The 17,794-nt window shown below is 51.4% G+C and overlaps 1 protein-coding gene across 1 annotated transcript; it reads right to left on the bottom strand.

The window, feature by feature from the left end:
• Positions 1–1,346: 1,346 nt before the first annotated feature.
• On the bottom strand, positions 1,347–16,864 carry SCD (stearoyl-CoA desaturase). The gene is made up of 6 exons (XM_047703431.1): positions 16,480–16,864; positions 15,708–15,990; positions 11,721–11,851; positions 10,070–10,275; positions 8,375–8,607; positions 1,347–5,437 (listed from the first exon to the last, which is right to left on the bottom strand). Exons 1-6 carry the CDS (start codon positions 16,504–16,506, stop codon positions 5,238–5,240), a joined length of 1,080 nt encoding a protein of 359 aa, XP_047559387.1. The 5' UTR covers positions 16,507–16,864; the 3' UTR covers positions 1,347–5,237.
• Positions 16,865–17,794: the final 930 nt, after the last annotated feature.

Genomic DNA, 17,794 nt, shown 5'->3' with positions numbered 1-17,794 from the left:
CACATCCCACATCGGGTTCCTTGCTCAGCGGGGATCCTGCTTCTCCCTCTGCCTCTGCCTGCCACTCTGTCTGCCTGTGCTCCCTCACTCCCTCTCCCTCTCTCTCTGACAAATAAATAAATAAAATTGAAAAAAAAAAATGATCTCAGGGTCCTGGGATCAAGCCCCGCATTGGGCTCTCTGCTCAATGGGGAGCCTGCTTCCCTTCCTCTCTCTCTGCCTGCCTCTCTGCCTACTTGTGATCTGTCTGTCAAATAAATAAATAAAATCTTTAAAAAAATTATTTATTTATTTATTTGACAAATCACAAGCAGGCGGAAAGTTAGGCAGAGAGAGGGTGGGTGGGGAAGCAGGCTCCCTGCTGAGCAGAGAGCCTGATGTGGGGCTCTATCCCAGGACCCTGGGATCATGACCTGAGCTGAAGGCAGAGGCTTTAACCCACTGAGCCACCCAAGCGCCCCCAGCCTGAACATTTTAAACAAAATAGAGGGAAAGGAGTGGAAAGGCAGATACTGGTGAAGAGAATGCCATTACCCACTTAGGTTATTAAGGCCTGACGAGGCTTCCATGAATAAAGACTTGATTTTGCATGCTCAGAATTACTCTGAAACAATCTTGCTTCTCATCCAAGGTGAGGGCAACCTGTATCGGCCAGCAAGGAGTGCTGGTTCTGGGGAACTCAGAAGCCTAGGCATTGTCAAGGCGGCTCCTACCGGAAGACGGAGCTTCTTCAAACTGTAAAAAGTCTACATTCTCTTCTCTACGTTCTAATGAGGATTCTCAGGTAAGTGGTAAAGGCTAAGGCTTTTCCACCTTAAGATCATGGAGCGCTCTTTATCCTGGGAGCTTCCAAACCCTCCCTTGGATTGTTTTTCTTTTCTTCCTGCTGTGATTCATCAGCATTTTCAGGAAGCCACTGAATTCCCAGGAGGGACCACATTTCTTCATGTTCCTTTGGATGATTGACCTAGACTGCCCAGCCTGGGCCTCTCCTGCTGTTCTCTTTCTCTCTGTGTCTCTTGTCTTGGGCCCATGTGACCATGTGACACACCAGACACCTGGCATTTCCCCAGGGCGGAAGCGCCAACTGGTGTAAATGTGTTTGACTTCACAGCGGCAGCGGACTCCTGGACTCCTGGTTTCCGGCTGCCAAGGCTGCATTTAACCTAAAGTTACCCTCAGGCAGGGCAGGGCGGGTTACCAGGGTATGAGTCAGCCAGTGTAGCATCGGACTTCTTTTTTACTCTTAAAGGTACATGGAACAGGGACAGTCAGTGTGGTAGACCATAGAGATAAGTTCCAGGAAACTTTGAATCGCAGCCAAAAATCACCCAGACACAATGCAATCAGATTCACTTCACTTTTATTATGAACAAACACAATTTCAGATCAGTACAACTAAGCTTCAGAGTTGATATTAATAGAAATTATTCCAAAATTATCCTTAGGTCACAAATAACTACTATCCCACATAAAAGGGGAAAAAATCCCACCCAATCTAGGAAAAGGTATCCTGTGTATCGTTTCCATGGCAATAAGTTTATGCATTCTCAAATTTTGTCTGGCTAGTTATCCACCACTTATCCAATGGATTTATCCAATCTCTCAGAGAAAATCATATCGATTAATGATAGCATCCGGGACGCACGGTTCATGGTGGACACAAGTTCACGGTGGATACTGCTACTATAAAAATACTCAGGACTTAAAAGAATTCCTCTGCTGAAGGATCCCAAAATGCTTTATAAAAAGCATTAGTCACGCCTCAAAACTGCCCTGTGAGGTAGGTCAGTATTATTATCCCATTTTAACAGAAGGAAAACTGAGGCACATTATAGTTAAGTGACTTGCCCAGGGTCACACAGCAAGTCAGTGGCACAGTGGTAGGAGAGGCGCTGGCCTTAACTACCCGCGTCACGTGGACACCTTGCTTTCTTTGACCTTTCACGCTGACCCATTTGAGCTATACTTACAGAGAATACACTCAGGTTACTAGCAAACCAAGGAGAAAAAGTTTCCATTTTAAATGCTACAACCATCTTTTAATCTAAAAAATATCATAAATCAAATACATTCAGATTACTTCCACCCTCCATCAAATGTGGGCACTTAATAAAAACAGCCCTAAGAAAAGTTTCCAAAATGAAGCCCAGAAGGGAATCCTGTGAACAGCTACACTGATAATTCTCCAGCCAGGCCCCCTCTTCTACCAGCCACTTCTGCAGGGTCTCAGGTGCAAAGGAACTCCATGGAGGGAGGGAGGAGGGAGTGAGAGCAGGCTCATATGCAACACTGATTAGAAAAGATGTAAGGCACCCAAATAAGTTGTCGACACACCCACAAAGCAAGGACTGTTAGAAATTCAGACTTGAGTTTCTGGATCATTAATGTGTCAACTGAACTCAGCTTTAAAATCTTGAAGACAAGTTTTCCTTACTTAGCAGACACCCCTCTACCTCCACATTCTCCTATACGGAGGGGCCCTCAGCCTGAGGACCCTGTCCAGCCTTGTGTAGGGTCATGGTACGGACCAGATCCCTGGGACAGGATTAGAATAGAAAGACAGACTTGGTTTTGGTCCAAAATTATAAAGCAGGCATCTGATAACCTGTCGAATTGAAACTACCCAACAGGCATTTATTTCCAAGGGCTAAGTCCACAAGCCAGCAGATCTGAACTACAGTGATGTTCCATTAGAGTCTTTTCTACTGAGAGAACAGCTCTAAAGGTGTGGATGCCTTTAGTCCAGTGAACCCTTGTAGCCTCTGTCTATTCAATACATACAGGAAGAAAGGCCCTCTTCCCTTCCACTACTGGGGCTCAACAGCACAGAGAGCATTTGGTATTGTACATTTCCAATCTTTCAGAGAGTAAAGCCAGGCTTTTGCATTGATGACTGAGGTACAGGGACAGGGGTAGTCCAAGGTTCTCAAAACACTGATGCTTTCTTCAGACCTCTTCTACATTACCCTGGCTGTGGCCCTAGGCTGTGTGGTGGGGAATGCTGGTTGGCTTGCCAAACAGAGATGCTGTTCAGCAAAGTTCATGGCATTTCAGATCCCAGGTCTCGGGCTTTGCAATACAGCCCGACTCCAGGGAACAGGGCCTCCTTTTGCATGAGGCACTTTGGAACTTTCCTTTGCTTCTTGTGCTTCCCAGTGAAGACTAGGCTCCCTCCTACTTCTACAAGCATTGCACTGTCCGCTGAGAGCACGGACTTGGGCTGAGCAGGCGTACTGAGTGAGACAGAGGAGGCTAAAAACAAACCCCTTTCTTGCTCCATGGCTGCCTCACTGGCACAATCCAAGCCTCTGGCCTGGTTGTGCCTCATGAGAGTACCTCAGCCAGGGATGTTTCTAGTAAGGTTTGCCAGCCTCTTCTTGAGTCATCAGTGTGGCAGGGGAGCTCAGGGGTGTAGGTGGAGGTCCTCTGGAGGCCAAGTGAAAGTGGCGGCGAGCTTTATAAAGAGAAACAGTGGTTCAGTGACCCTGAGCGTTCTGTCTGCAGGAGAGGGAGCTGCCTGGTGAGCAAGAACCATCACTACCTCCGAGTACACACAGAGGAGGCTTCCTGTCCAGAGAGAGAAGAAAACATCAGGGAGGAGATAGAACCAGGGAGGGAGGGATGCACATATAGGGTAGAGCCAGGAATCAAAACCCACAGTAATTAAGAGATTCCTACCTCGCCCCCCAGGCAGTCCTACACTTTACGCTAAAAGTTAACTGAGAAGGACTGGGAGAAATGGTTCAGCACTGCAGGGAGAAGCCTTCTAGTTTGTACTCATTCCAAGGAGAAACTGGAATGAATGAATGAATGAACATAACATTTAATTTGTTTGTATAACCAGCTTCTAAATCAGGACACCCAATGACGTACTCAGTAGTAACCTTCTGAATCCCCTGGCAATGTGTTCTCAGAGCCCTTCTTTTGTAAAGTCATCTCTTAGGAACTGCCAACAGACCTAGCCCTGAACCTCTCCATCTCCTGTCCAGCAGTGAGAGGAGAGTAGACAACCCACCTCATTTCTCCTCTTCAAGCACCCCTCTTTCAGAGGGAAATACCCTAAGTGAATTACTTGAACGTTCCAAGCAGAGTGTGTATGTATATATATTTTGATGTTGGACCCAACTCCACCGCTTAAAAGCCTTCCTTTTTTGGAAGACAGCTATGCTCACCACTATGCCACAAACACATTCCTTTTTTGGATGTCTGGAAACGCTTCAGCCACCTTATTACCATGATGGGAGATGACTGATGGCCTGAAGATGGCAGAGCAGAAAGATGAAAGAATTTTGATGATTCCGTGATCTGCTAGATTCTCTAATTCTGGAAACAACCAACCTCAAGATTTCTTGTCATATGGAATAAGAAATCTTCCTGTTATTCAAGAAAAAAAAAAAAAATCCTTCCCCAGGAGAGACCACTTTTACTACAAACTAGATGCTGCTTCTTTATCTCCAACCTAAACTACACTGGGACATTGAGATTTGCTTTTGTGTTCTAGCATTGCTGGGCTCTATGGCCATTCCCTAGTCAGAGTCAGGAGAGAAAGGAGGCATGCCGTCTGGTGGTGCTCCAAGTCCTCACTAGGCAAGCAACCATATGTGTCCAATCCCAGCAGGAGCTCCTTGCCTTGCTTCCCACCTCACCCCATCTTTACCTCTCAATCATACCATGCACGCGAACTCTCTCCCCTGCCGGTTTATCTGCTTTAGAAGCTTTGTGCCAAATAAAGTTATTTTCCATTCCAACTTGCAAAAGCCTGAGCTGAAGATAATTAACATGGGCCTTCCCAGAAGGTATGTTCTCATACCTCTAGCATGAGCCACCCACCCTAAAGCTCAGGACAGCTCAAGGAAAGAGTTATGTGGGGCAAAGACCACTGATTCTGGACTACAGAAAGGTTGTCTAGGCTGTGGAAGCTGGACACCCACCCACGAATGACCAGCTGCTTGCCTGGGAGGCAATGAGCAAGGAGAAAAAGGAAGGTGGTTAAGAACCAAACAGAGAAAAGGACAACGGACTAGAAGAGAGAGAGGATAAGAGAAGAACTAAGAATCTCGGCTTAGCATCATGAAGGCAGAGTTGTTGGCTTTCAATTTTAAAGGAATACTGTATTGGAACGGGTTAACATCATCATCTTTAGCATCCTGGTAGCATTATTCAGTAGTTAATAAACAGAACATTAAACCTGTGCCTGGCTGGCTTTTGGAAAAGGAACCCGAGGGACCCCAAACTCAGCCACTCTTGTAGCTTCCGTCTCCAGTTCTTTTAATCCTGGCCAAGACAGCAGCCTTGGATACTCTCTTCCGGTCGTAAGCGAGACCGAGGGCAGCCATGCAATCAATAAAGAAGGTGGTGAAGTTGATGTGCCAGCGGTACTCGCTGGCAGAGTAGTCGTAGGGGAAGGAGTGGTGGTAGTTGTGGAAGCCCTCCCCTGGAACAAAAGCAAGGACAAGAGTTATGGAGCCGCGTAGCACAATGTGGTCTTCTCGGTCTCCGCAGGCGGGGTGTCCAGCAGCCAACCTCAAACCTAGCAGAAACTTGCTGTTGCTGAACAGACGAGCAAGTCCAGTCTCTTCGGCTCTGAACCAGACTGATCGCCTCAGAGGCATCTTAAAAAATAACGGGGGAGTCCTGGCCACCGAGTCTAGGAGCCTGTGTCAGAGGAGGACTGGGAATTCCTCTTAAGAGGATAAGCTGACTAGAGAGAAAGAGCTCGGGGCCGGGAAGGGATTTTAGGTGGGAAAGTTCCCTAAGTACTGGTCTGAGACCCCCAGAGGCTCTTGGGGTACACGAGCACGTGTCAGGGTGGGGAGAGCAGAGGGTCCCGAATGAAGGACTTTGGCCGCACTTCTTCCAACCACCTCTAAGTGGGGACAAGGGGGGTCAGTACAGACAGAACTGGCAGTTAACAGCCCAACGTCAGGAGAAAAGCGGCCCAGTGCAGGGTCCCATGTTTCCTCAGCTTCTACCAGTTTGGAATGAACTGCTCTGGCTTCTGGTTCTTTGAGCTTCGACCCTAGGGTGTGCTGGGGCAGGGGAGGTGGGGGGGCGGGGCGGCAGCAGAGGGGAGAGTCTAATAAAACAGAATTTCTCTGAGGGAATAAGAATGAAAATGCTTAGATATTCCCTCTAACCTCTGAGGTTCTGAGAGGAGCGGTTCACTTTGCTGGGTTGAGGGAAAACAAAGACATTCTGGTGTCCAGAGAATTTCAGGAAGAGGTAAAGCTTTGGAAACTCCACAGAAAGCAAGTGCGCCAACCCTTGGCAGGACTCTTCTTTTGCATGGTATTCAACAATTAACAATATGGACCCTCCTAAAGCTGGGGGAAAGCTGGGTCAAGAACAGCTAATAAAAGAGCACAGTGAGCTCTTTGAAGATAAAAGAACCCCGGGAGAGTAGTAATGATATTAATAACAAGCAAGTGAAGGAAGTCCTACAGAGTAAATGACACCATCCAGGGCAAGTCAAGGTATGTCCTCTCCGTGTGACACCTGATTATTCAGTGTGAACTGAGTAGGAGGCTGGGATAACCACGAGGCCAAAGGTACTGACAGGATTACTAATTTCCATAAGTGGCTTTGTACCAGGGCTCCTTGAAAGCTCAAACAGGCCTCTACTTATCAGATTTAAAACGGAATCAGATACACACCCAGCAGAAAGACAAAAAAGAGGAAGGTCCACAGGTAGAAGAAAGGACAAGAGTTTGCAACTGGGGCAGCAAGATACCTCGGGAGAAAGGCTCCAGGGAGGAGGTCAGCTTTGACTTCGAGCAAATGAGCATGTGACTGTGTGGCAGGTAACTCAAGAAAAACAGATTAGACTGGCAGATAGAAACTAGCTACAAGAGAACGAAGGTGGAGGTGATAAGGGAGGAGAAACAGGGAGCAGAGATGAAGGGCACCTGAGACGAAGTAAGACACCAGCCGCCATTCTGAACCAATGCTCATAAAGAGGCTGGAGTTGGGGAAGCTCAGCGTGGACCCTGGGGTGCCGCGGGACAAATCTCATTCTAGAAAATTCTATTTCTATGAAAATCTCAGACTTACATAGCCGAAGTGATTGATTTCAAACATGGGCCAAAGGAAGAACAGGCACAAGGGTAGAAAGTGAGATGCATGAGAGGGCGAAAGAGACAGGAAAGAATGCCTCAGTCCACACAGGAGAGAGAGCCGGGGTTGAGAATCTAAAGGAAGATTTTCTAAAGAGAGAAAGCAAAGGCGAGGCTGTAGTGTGCAGAAACGTGTGCACCAGTGAGGCTGCCTAGATATACTGTATGACCAATGATGGCACCTGATTGCTGGTGAGGAAGAGGCCACAGGGGTCTGCTTAAGGAAAATAAATTCTAGGCCTTGGTCAAGGTCTATATTTAGTTGCCAGCAGTGACAGAGAAAGAACAGAGACAGATGGCAGAAGCCCGTTGTCTTAGGCTCTGGCTAGTGGGACTGGAACAACAGAAAGAAATTCATGAATAGTCAGCATCAGATCCGCCAGCAGGCACTTGTGAGCAAACCAACCGCTTTAGTGGTGGTTCCCGAAGCCACGTTGTGGGTAAGGGCTGCTCCCGGCACAGAAGAGAAGCCGGAGAAAAAGACAGGACAAGAGATAAGACTGATAGGCGGTCATTAACGGCCATACACAAGTGCTTTGATGTCCTTCGTATTGGCACCAGCAGGCCGTACAGCACGGCATACACTTCAAATACGACCTACTCGAATACAGCAAGAGAAAACAGAAGCTGATTAAATGTAATGACAAGGATAGAGCATATTTCTTTTTTTTTAAGAGTTAAGATTTACTTAATTTTTTTGAGAGACAGAGTGCAGTGGGGAAGGGCAGAGGCAGAGGGAGAGAGAATCCCAAGCAGACTCCTCCATGAGCTCAGAGCCCAACATGGGGCTCGATCTCACAACCCCAAGATCACAACCCAAGGCGAAACCAAGAGTGGAGTCGGATGCCTAACTGACTGCAGCACCCAGGGGCTCCTATACCATGTATGAATATAAAACCCAAGGCTCACGGCCTATCCAGATGATCCTGTTGTCCATTTATGCATTCCCTGCCCCAAGCAAGACTTGGGAGTCCGGCCCCAAAGGTGACTGGGAAAAGGAACACCCAAAGGGGCTGATCAAACATAGCATTTGTGAAGGTTCTATAACCTGAAATCAAAGGCACTGTTGCTTTTTACCCTTTCCTTTTTACATGAGACCTGCTGCCCAACTCCAAAGAGTCTTCTCATATACTGTCCTTTAGTGGAAAACCAGCCAGAAAGAAGTCCTAAAACAGGTTCATCTGGTTTTTCTGGCTCCTTGTCTAATACCCGAACCAGTGGACCACTAGCAAGGGTCTTGCTGTGGACAGTGGACTTACCTACAGCTCCCAGGGACACCAGGATGTTCTCTCGGGGGTTAATGTTCTTGTCATAAGGGCGGTATCCATACAGGTGGGCAGCGCTGTTCACCAGCCACGTGGCGTTGAGCACGATGGCGTAACGCAACAGAGTGGCGACGAATAAGCTGTGCTGAAAGGTCTCGCCCCAGCAATAGCAGGGCACAAAGGTGGGCAGGATAAAGCACATCAGCAGAATGCCGGATTTGTAGTACCTACAGCGAGAGACCAGACGCCGGGTCAGAGGGCAGAGGACAGCTCCTGGTCCCGCCTGATTTTCCTCTGTAGCTACTGGGAGCGTCTCTTCCCCCTCTACTTGAGTACCCTGTAGCCAGAGGCACAGCAAGAGGGGATGGGGTGGGGCAATCTTTTGAGAACATCCCAGTTTTTAGAAAATGAGGTAATGAGGGGTTACATGAGGGGTTACACCGGTAGGAACCGGTGGAACAAGGATTGGAAGGCTTGCCTCCAGCCTCTGAATCCATTGTTCTGTCAGACTGTAGCAGCACACAGCACACCATCTTGGTGAAACAGGTGAGGTCTAGGTTACCAGCTCATAAACTTGAGTTCTCCTTCCCAGGCGGTTTTTCCATTCTGCCTTTAGGCTCCTTTCTCTTTCCTGTCTATGTTTTTTTGCAGAGTCTAGGGTTTGTGTCTTGCCTCCAGGTCCCGCTAGCCACCTCAAAATCGTTCCTCTTCCTCCTCAGGGAGTCACTGTCCTTCAGGCACACAAGCCCTCTGGAGGCCCCACGCCATTCTTCACTGTCTCAAATGTGGACCACGCCATTGACATTCCCAGGGAACCGATTTCCTGCTTCTCTTCAGACACTCAAGTCTGTGTCATTAGTATTCCCTGCATCAGACTTTTGTACCTGCCACTGCTTCTGCAGCACAGATCCCCATTAGCTCTGAACTCCTGGCCCTGCTTCTCACCTCTCTGACTTGGTCTTTTTCTTTTTTTTCAACCCTCCCCTGAGAGTGACCTTTCTAAAGCACACCTCCAGTTATCACCACATTCCTGCTCAAAAAACTTGTAATGGGTTCTCACTGCCTATCGAATTAAATCCTAAATCTGCTTTTAAGGCTCTACAAGAATAGCATCAGCTTCTTTCTGGTCTTTCTTCGACCACACCCTACACTTCAAGCAGAAGGCCTTTGTTGCTGGAACATGCTTTCATGTTCTTTCTTTTTGTACTCTCCCTCCCGGCACACACCTGTGAAACTCTCTATCTATCAGTGGATTCCAAAGCTCTCTTCTTTTATAAACCTTTCCCCAGTGACCCCCACCCACTACACTATCTTCCTTTCCTTTGCATCTCTCATTGGTAAAGAAAATATCTCACCACAAATCATAGTTATGTAGACCCTCGGTTTTCTCTCTGCTTCCCAACAGGCTACAAGCTCCTTGAAGGTAAGGATTGTGACACATTCGCCTTTGTATCATGACCGTCCTAGGTCACTAAGTATTTGCTGAATCTAACTGGTTTACTTAAGAGAACTCTGAGAGGAAGTACAACAGTCCACGGCCCTGAGCCTGTGGGCTATTAACTATTAGGGTTTTAAATTTAATTTGGAACATGCAAACCCAGTATATTTCTCAGGTTAAGTTTATAAGCTCTCAGAGAAAAGGGGGTTCCCCAAACACCAGATGCCCAGCTCTGTTACTGCTTCACTTACCTTCTCTGGAACATCACCAGCTTCTCAGCCTTGAGGTCAGACAAGTCTAGCAAACCACCCTTCTCCTTGACAGCTGGGTGTTTGCGCACAAGCAGCCAACCCACGTGAGAGAAGAAAAAACCACGCCGGGAATTGTGAGGATCGGCATGCGTTTCTGAAAACTTGTGGTGGGCACGGTGATCTCGGGCCCATTCATACACGTCGTTCTGGAGGGACAGATAAGAGGAATGTAGGCCTGGCCAGAGATTCCCTCTGCGGAGAATTCCAAGGGAGAGGCAATTCTAAGAGCCCCTGGCTCTCAGCCCACCCTCACAGAATACCCAGGAGTCAGGGTACCCGAGGAGTCCTGCAGCGGGCTCCCTCTCTCCCCCAACTTGCCACTGAAGCTTAAGTGGAAAAGCAATTTGAAGTCCCAGGACACCTGAGTAGGACTAGCCTCTTGAGGGTTAGTTACAGAGTGAGCAGAATGGAGGAGGAGATAGTACAGAGCTTGGTTTCATTAGAAAAGCATATGGCAATTCTTTAAGCAAGAAGAAAGCGTTGGCGAAGGTCCTCATGGGGTGCCAAACCCTGGGGCATGGAGAACCTGAGGCAGGCAGCCTGCCTCCCAGGTCCTGGTCAGTGGGTGAAGCTTCCGGGAGCTCCAGTCTCATGCCACACAGATCATGACACAGAAATCACAGTCCGGACCGCATTTCCAAATGACCTCTGCGCTCCTCCGGGATTCTTTCAATGCCTTAAAGGATGTGCTAAATCTCCTCCTTTGCCCCACAAAGACAAGATCAGGCCCCTCAAGGCATGAAGTGCTGTGACCCAGAGGATTAACTGACTGTGGTGAGTACCTGGGACACTGCCATGAAGAAAGGGATCAGTTCAGTTTCTTTCCTTTTTCCTCTCGCTCCCAGCTAAGCCCCATACCCCTGGGCATCTTTTGTCCCTGGCTCCCCCTTACCAACCAGGAGTTCCCTTCTCCCATTCTGTCTCTGCTACTCACCTTCCGCCTCAACAAACCTCAATTCTTCACTCAGCCAGGCTGGCGGCTTGATACAGGACCGTGATGTCGGTCCGCCTAACTTCTCAGTGACCCCGTTTCCTCATCTGTAAAATGCGGGTCACAGTACCTCCCTTCTAAGACTGTTGTGAGGATTTAATGAGCTAATTTATGCCAAGGGCTTAGAATAGTCAGGCACATGGGGCTACAGAAGTATTTGCTCTGATACCTGAGAACACAGAGTTCAAGAGTCTATGAAACATCAACCTCCACCCTGTTGTGGAGGAATCCTAAGCTTTTCACCTCAAGTCGTGAATTTATTGTCCAGCGCCTGCCCAGGAAACCGGGGTCAGTTCCTGGCTTAGGCACAGTGAGCCCTTATGATAAAGGACTACAGTGGCCCAGACTGCGTGATAACAGAGGGACCTGATGATCAAAACACCACCCCGTGACACTGAGACTGTTACCTGTGTATCTCCTACTCCCCTCTTCCGATGTGGACTTAGGGACTGGGGCTGCGCTTGAGGTGACCGTAAGGGGAGAGGACAGCCAAGTGCTGTCCGCGTGTGGCTCCTCTCTAGGTGCTGAGCTTCTCCATTCTGCCCCCGGACCATTAGAAGAGCAGAGAGAAAAGAGCTGAGCAAAAAGGCAGCTTCTCACCTGGAAGGCCATCGTGTTGGCAATGATCAGGAAGAGCCTCAGGGGCAGCCGAGCTTTGTAAGTCCGGTGACTCCACAGGCGATGAGCTCCTGCTGTTATGCCCAGAGCACTGAGCAAATAGTAGAGGAATCCTACCAGGGAAAGTCAATGTGGGCAGTCACTCATCTGGGAAGGCATTCACATGATGGCTCCCGTCCAAGTCTATGTGTTCTTTAGGCTTTGAGTGAGGATTTGTTTCACCTTGAACTTCGGGGATGCCTTGGTCTCCTCTGTCCCTTCACTTTTACCCCTTGAAAAATACCATCACTGCCCACCCTCTGATATTAGCTGAGTCCCAGGCGCTTGAGAAAGGCCAGGCAGAGAAGCAGGCTCTTACCACCACCCAGCTAGCAACTTGTCATTCTCCGTGGTGAGGGACACTGTCCCTGGTCCTATCTCCTTTGACCTTCAGCTAACCTTTTCCAAAGTTTTAAGGACCACAGATGACTCCTGCAAAGTTCACGACCCATAAGCACAGGTGGTATTAAGCTACTTGAAAGCTAGGATGGTCTGAACGCTGGCCAATTCAGGGGACCCTGAGCTCTCAGGGACACTCGCAGGGCTCTGAATGATGGCTATGTACCAACTAGCGTGAAAGCATTTCAATATTCTAGCAGGCGGTGCAGTCCTATCAGGGGAAAAATCTGCCCTATCTTAAGCTTTGCTAAGGACTTCTCTGAGTCACTGAATACCCTGAATGGGGTTTAACATCCTCACGTTGCAGTGGAAGGAAGGAATACACGCTGAGAAGTGAAGTGTTTATCTAGGGTCACATGGCTGGTGAGAAATGGAGCCATGGTTGGAGACCAGGTTTTCTGTCAACAAGCACTCTTTGTTCCTGCTGTCCTGTCCACCCACCAAGATACCCACATGGTTCCTGTGTCTCTCCTTTGCCATGTGCCTTGGTCAGCCCATACTCTCTCTGGCAAGGCTAATTCTAGATGACGGCAGGAAATCCTCCAAGTGTTCGCTGAAACACCCCAGCACCGTCCGGCCACACCTTTCCTGGAGGCCTGCAGGATCTAATCTCTGGATGATCTAGAGATACAGTCTCTAACTAGGAATTGGGTTCCTGGGATACCCGTCCTCCTCTGTTGGCTCTAGCAGGCAGGGGCTGAGGCCTTGATAGAGCAGTGACTGTTGACAATGTTTCATTCCTGGGGAAGCAGCTAGAAACAATGGATCTTCAGTGGCCACAGAACTCGTCGCAGTCAGAGACTCTGAACAGTGTCACAAATTGTCCCGTGTTCTTCTCCAGCCATAGATACCAGTTTCCTAAACAACCCCCGCCTCCCTCCTCCCCTATCCCTATCTCCCTCCTCCCCTATCCCTATCTCCCTCCATGCTCTCCTATCCCTCCTCCAGGATCTGGAGGACAACCATGGAGCCAGAGTCTGTCCCAGCACAAATTCTACCCACTGTCCCATACTCTGGGCTGACATAAGGGCCTCCGGCAACTTGCTGGCCTCCAGCCATGTGCTGACTTCTCTCCAGATACACTATCTGCCTGCACCTGGAAAAGAGAGAGTTGAGCCACAGCCCACCAAACATCAAGGAGGAAGAAAAATGGCTTCAGGCCTGAAAGCAGAAGCACTCAGAAGCTCTGAGGTCCTCTGAGGTCTTCCACTGAGGACCCTGACAAGTCGACTTAGAAAGTGCCTAAGATCGTAGTAGCATTACCAAGTTCTTGGGAAAAGAGCCCATACACTCCACTGCCTTTTCCTACCAACCTTGAAAGCCTGTCTAACAGGAGACCGTAAGCCAGTGGGAGAGTCGTGTCTCTACTAACGTCCAGACTGCCGGCCTGAGTCAGGTCTCCTCATTTTGGTTCCAAGAAAGAGACCTGAGAAGTTTTACCCCTCGGGCCTCAGTGTTCCCAGAGATCTCTCTTCAGTCCTCCCCCTAAGGGCTCTTCAGAGAGGCGCTCAAAATTGCTCACAGTCATGAGAAATACTGGAATCACAACCAGTCGCTAATTTAACACTGTCCTTAGGGATAAAACAAGAAAAGGTGAAGCCAAGCTCCTCAACTCTGAAGGTGGGGCCTCTGACCCTCCCCTTGCTCCTCCTGTTCTGACTTCCCTTCCACCATCTGGACATCTGCCTAAGTCATCCAGCATAGGGCCCAGGAACAGGAAAAGAGAGTCACCATCCAGTCCCCGTGGGCCATGTTTCTCTGTCCAAAGGCATGGTACACATCCAGGGCAGGACATCAAAAAGCTAGTGGGTGCAGCCTGGGCTTGGGGATCGTCCTCTGCCTGCCCCTCCCCCCACCCAGCAGCCAAGGGTGAGGAGCAATGAGCGGCTGTCTGGCCACACTCTGGGCTTCACCAGGCCTACAGGGTGTCCTGAGGCTGCAAGGGGCTTTCCAGGTGACAAAAACTACTTGTGAAGACTCCTCTACTGGGGAGAAAGGGTAGAGAGGGGAAGCCACAGTCTCCCTGGGAGACCCTCACTCCTGCTCTTGACCTCTCCCGCTGCAGCTGAAGTTCTTCCCCTGGCTTCTCCGAGGGGCAGAGAACACACATCCCCTGCTCTTTCCAGATAGAAGAGCCCTTCCTGGACTGCAGGTGAACCGATTCCCTGAGCCTGGCTGGCCCCAGCAATGACCCACATTGATCATCTAAGGAGAACTACCTTCCTAATCCTAAAAAAGCACTGTTGTCCCAGTTGTACCTGGAAAATTAGAAATCCCAAAGAGAGCAGATCTACCCAGCTGTACTTCTCTGTCTCTGGCACTCAGAGGATTTCCCAAGACAACTACCTTTAGGAAAAAGAGGTCCTGGGGGAAGCAGCTACAACTGGGCCATTCCACACACCGTCCTCCAAGAATGCAGCTGTCAGCAAGCACCCCATACCCAAGACTGTGCTGGAACTCCTCAAGCGGCCTTCTGGAGGGCAATCCTGACTCACCATCCTCAGAGAGGGCCAACGCGGAGCCCCTGGAACACTGGGGCTCTCTGCTCCCACTTCCCCTTTCCCAAGTCCGGCTCTGGGTAGCAGAGGGGAAAATGCCTGCAAAGCACATGTGTGTGTCCAGGGGGCAGGGCCCTGCATCAGCTCATAGCCAGGCATCCCGGAAAGAGCTGAGCTAAGGGCAGGTTAGGGACAAACTGGGAACTGTCTCCCTCACTGCCGCAGCCTCAAGGCTGGGGCTGCTCAGGGCTCTCTTCTCTGGCCTGGCTGCCCCAGGCAAGGGGCGGGGGGGGGGGGGGGGAGTGGTAGTGGTGATAGGGGGCACTTCATGACATTAGGAGACACGGGCTGGAGTAGGCTAGGCTAGATGGGAACTGGAAATGTTTCCTCAACCTCATTTCATTCCCAGAACACGTTCATTTGGTGGCATGTATAGCTCCCCGGAGACTTACATGGAGTCAGAGCAGCACATCTGTGTAACCGGGCTTATTCAGGAGCCTTCTTCGGCTGGGCCTGTAGCCGGTAGCCTGGCTGGGCCAAGGGCCAGGGCAAAAGAATTTTGTGGGTAACCTCTTCTCTTCCTCCCCCTTCTGCTAACTCTTGTCCTGAGCAGTTTCTCCTGCTGTGCTCTGAGTGTGCTCCACACATCCCCCGTAGAGCTGCTGCTCTAGTCCCATGTTCCCATGTCTCCCAGGTCGTGGCCTTGGCAGGGCTGGGCCAGGCAGCCAAGCAAATGACCTGAAAACAGGGAAAGCTGACTCTCTGGCACAGGTCTACTCACTTCAAGACCTGCAGCACAGGGTCTCAGGGCTCCCTGCCCAGCACCCACACTGAAGGACCCCCAGAATTGTCACTCCTGCATCCCGATCCCCCCAGGCCCCATTCGTGGCCCACCACTGTCGGTTCACCAAGAGACAGGGCGGGGAAAACCTGGGCCTAGAAGGGCTGATGCCTCTGTATGCAAGATCCTACCTTCTTAAAGGAGTAGGGAGAAGCGGAGGTACTGGGTCGGAAGCACAAGAGAATCTCTTACCCCAGATCCAGGTGTAGGTCTTGCAGGTGGGAACCAGCGTGATCCCGTACAGGGCTCCCACGTGCAGCAGAAACATAAGGATGATGTTTCTCCAAACATACTCAACCTTGGGCTTTGGGCCCTCTGGATCTTTGTAGCTTGGGTCATAGATGTCGTCTTTCATTTCAGGGCGGATGTCTCCTTCCAAGTACAGAGAAGGCTTCTCCAACTTGCCGCCTCCATTCTGCAGGATCCTGGAGGAAGGTGCGGTGATGGTGGTGGTGGTAGTGTAGGAGCTAGAGATCTGGAAGGAGAGGAACCAGAGTCAGGAGAGGACACGTGCAGTAGCCCCCGCCACTTCACTCCCTCAGCAAGCTGGGGGGAAGGGTGGAGTACAGACACAGACCCTGCCCCCAAAGCCCGCGTTATCCACCGAGAGCCCGGTTTACCGCCTGGTGGGAGGGAGGGAAGTCCCCAGGAACTGTGCCCACAGGTTGGGGAGGGTGGTGGAACCTCAAGGTGAAGGTACAGGGGGAAGGAGGGGTAATAAAACACTCACATCCCTAAAAAAACACAAAGGAAAACCCACATGCACAAAGACACGAAAGTACGACCGGGTTTTTCTTTAAAGCTTAAGAAACAAAAGTTGGGGAACAAAGTCCTCAAATTACATTCCCCGTTCCCGACAAACTGAAAGCAGTACAACTCGCAAAAGATGGCTAAGAGTCCGCGGGGATCTCAACGCGCTTGTCCACCCTGAGCCCGCGGTCTGGGGCAATCGCCCGGAGCTCACCTCCTCTTGCAGCAAGTGGGCCGGCATCTGGGCTCTCTGATGCTGGGAGCACTTGCCCGCGGCTGAGACGGCAGAGCGCGGCTCCGGACAGCCCGCACACCGGGCGGAATTCGGTTACCAAGCCGGCCTGTGCGCGGTGACCCGCGGCGCTGCTCTTGGAACCTCTTCTGCGCTGTAGGCGCGGGATCCGTGTCGGGCTCCGAGCCGCTGTGCGTGGATCTTCCCGGGCTGGGGATTTAAAGGCTAGAGCTGGCAGTGGGTGACCGACACCCGTATTTCCCAAGACCCCTTTTATTCGCTGCCAAGAAGGGGCAAAGTGCGCAGAGTTGGCTCGCCGTGGGAGAGCCGCCTGGGCGGGAGAGGGGAGGAGACAGAGCTGAGGCGCGCTGCGGGCTGGAGACGCGCAAACAGGATGCCGCAGACTCACCGCGGCTCCGCAGCCGCAGCCCCAGCCCCTGCCCCTGCCCCTGGGGAAATGCTAATGGGCTTCTGTAGAATCCGGCGCGTCATTGGCCGAAGGGAATTTGGTGCCACCTCGTCCAGCCGTTGCCATTGGCTCGGCGCAATCTGCTGTTCCCTCTGCCGCGAGCTACTCGCTCCCCCTCCCCTCTCTTTCTCCTTCTCCGCTCTGCTTCCACCGGCCGCTGGGCCTGTGCCCGGCATCCCGCGGCCTCGGCGGCGCTCGGGAGCCTTCCCTCGGCTCGCGGGAGAGGATCGGGGCCGGGAGTGGGGGGTGGGCACCCGCCCGGGACCGGCCCTTCTCTCCCCTCCCCCGCACTCCGCAGCCGGACCGGACCCGGGAGGTCTCCGCGGCAACAGCGGGGCAGCCCCAGGCCCGAGCAGCGCGCGCCGCTCGCTCCCGCCTTCCGGCTCGCAGGGACGCGTGGGAGGGCAGACGTGGCTCCCAGCTGGGGGGCCGGAGCCCAGGAGGCCCGCGGGGTCCCGCCTGACTCCCCGGCGGGTGCGGGGCCGCGGTTCGCGGCGGAACAATGGCCCCGCTCCGGGCCCCCAGTCCCGCCGCGCGAACCCGAGCCCTCGGAACGCGCGGGTCGCACGCCGTACATCCACGTGTGTGCGCGTGTAGACCTGCACGCGCGCACGGTGTGTAGCCACTGGGCGCGCCCAGCAGGGGACAGTCCCCGCCAGGCACCGCGCTGCGGGAGGAGGGGGGATCCCATCCCTCTGCCCACGCGTCTGGGACGTGCCGGGACGTTCTGGGGAGTCTTGAGGCTGCCAGGCGGTCATTGGGGGATCGCCTTCAAGCAAAAAGGCAGGGAGCGCAGGCCAGAGGACTGACCCGTTCGTGCAGCACAAC

Source organism: Lutra lutra, chromosome 14 (assembly GCF_902655055.1).
Source record: "Lutra lutra chromosome 14, mLutLut1.2, whole genome shotgun sequence".
NCBI lineage: Eukaryota > Metazoa > Chordata > Mammalia > Carnivora > Mustelidae > Lutra > Lutra lutra.
The sequence above is the reverse complement of the archived record's forward strand: the minus strand, read 5'-3'. Positions and strand labels throughout refer to the sequence as shown.

Excerpts from the sequence above, each read along its gene's own strand:
- SCD (XM_047703431.1), bottom strand. The coding sequence starts at position 16,506 with ATGCCGGCCCACTTGCTGCAAGAGGAG. Across the intron at positions 15,991-16,479 it reads CCCACTTGCTGCAAGAGGAG|ATCTCTAGCTCCTACACTAC; the intron begins GTGAGCTCCGGG and ends CTCTCCTTCCAG. Across the intron at positions 8,608-10,069 it reads CTGGTGATGTTCCAGAGAAG|GTACTACAAATCCGGCATTC; the intron begins GTAAGTGAAGCA and ends CTCTCGCTGTAG.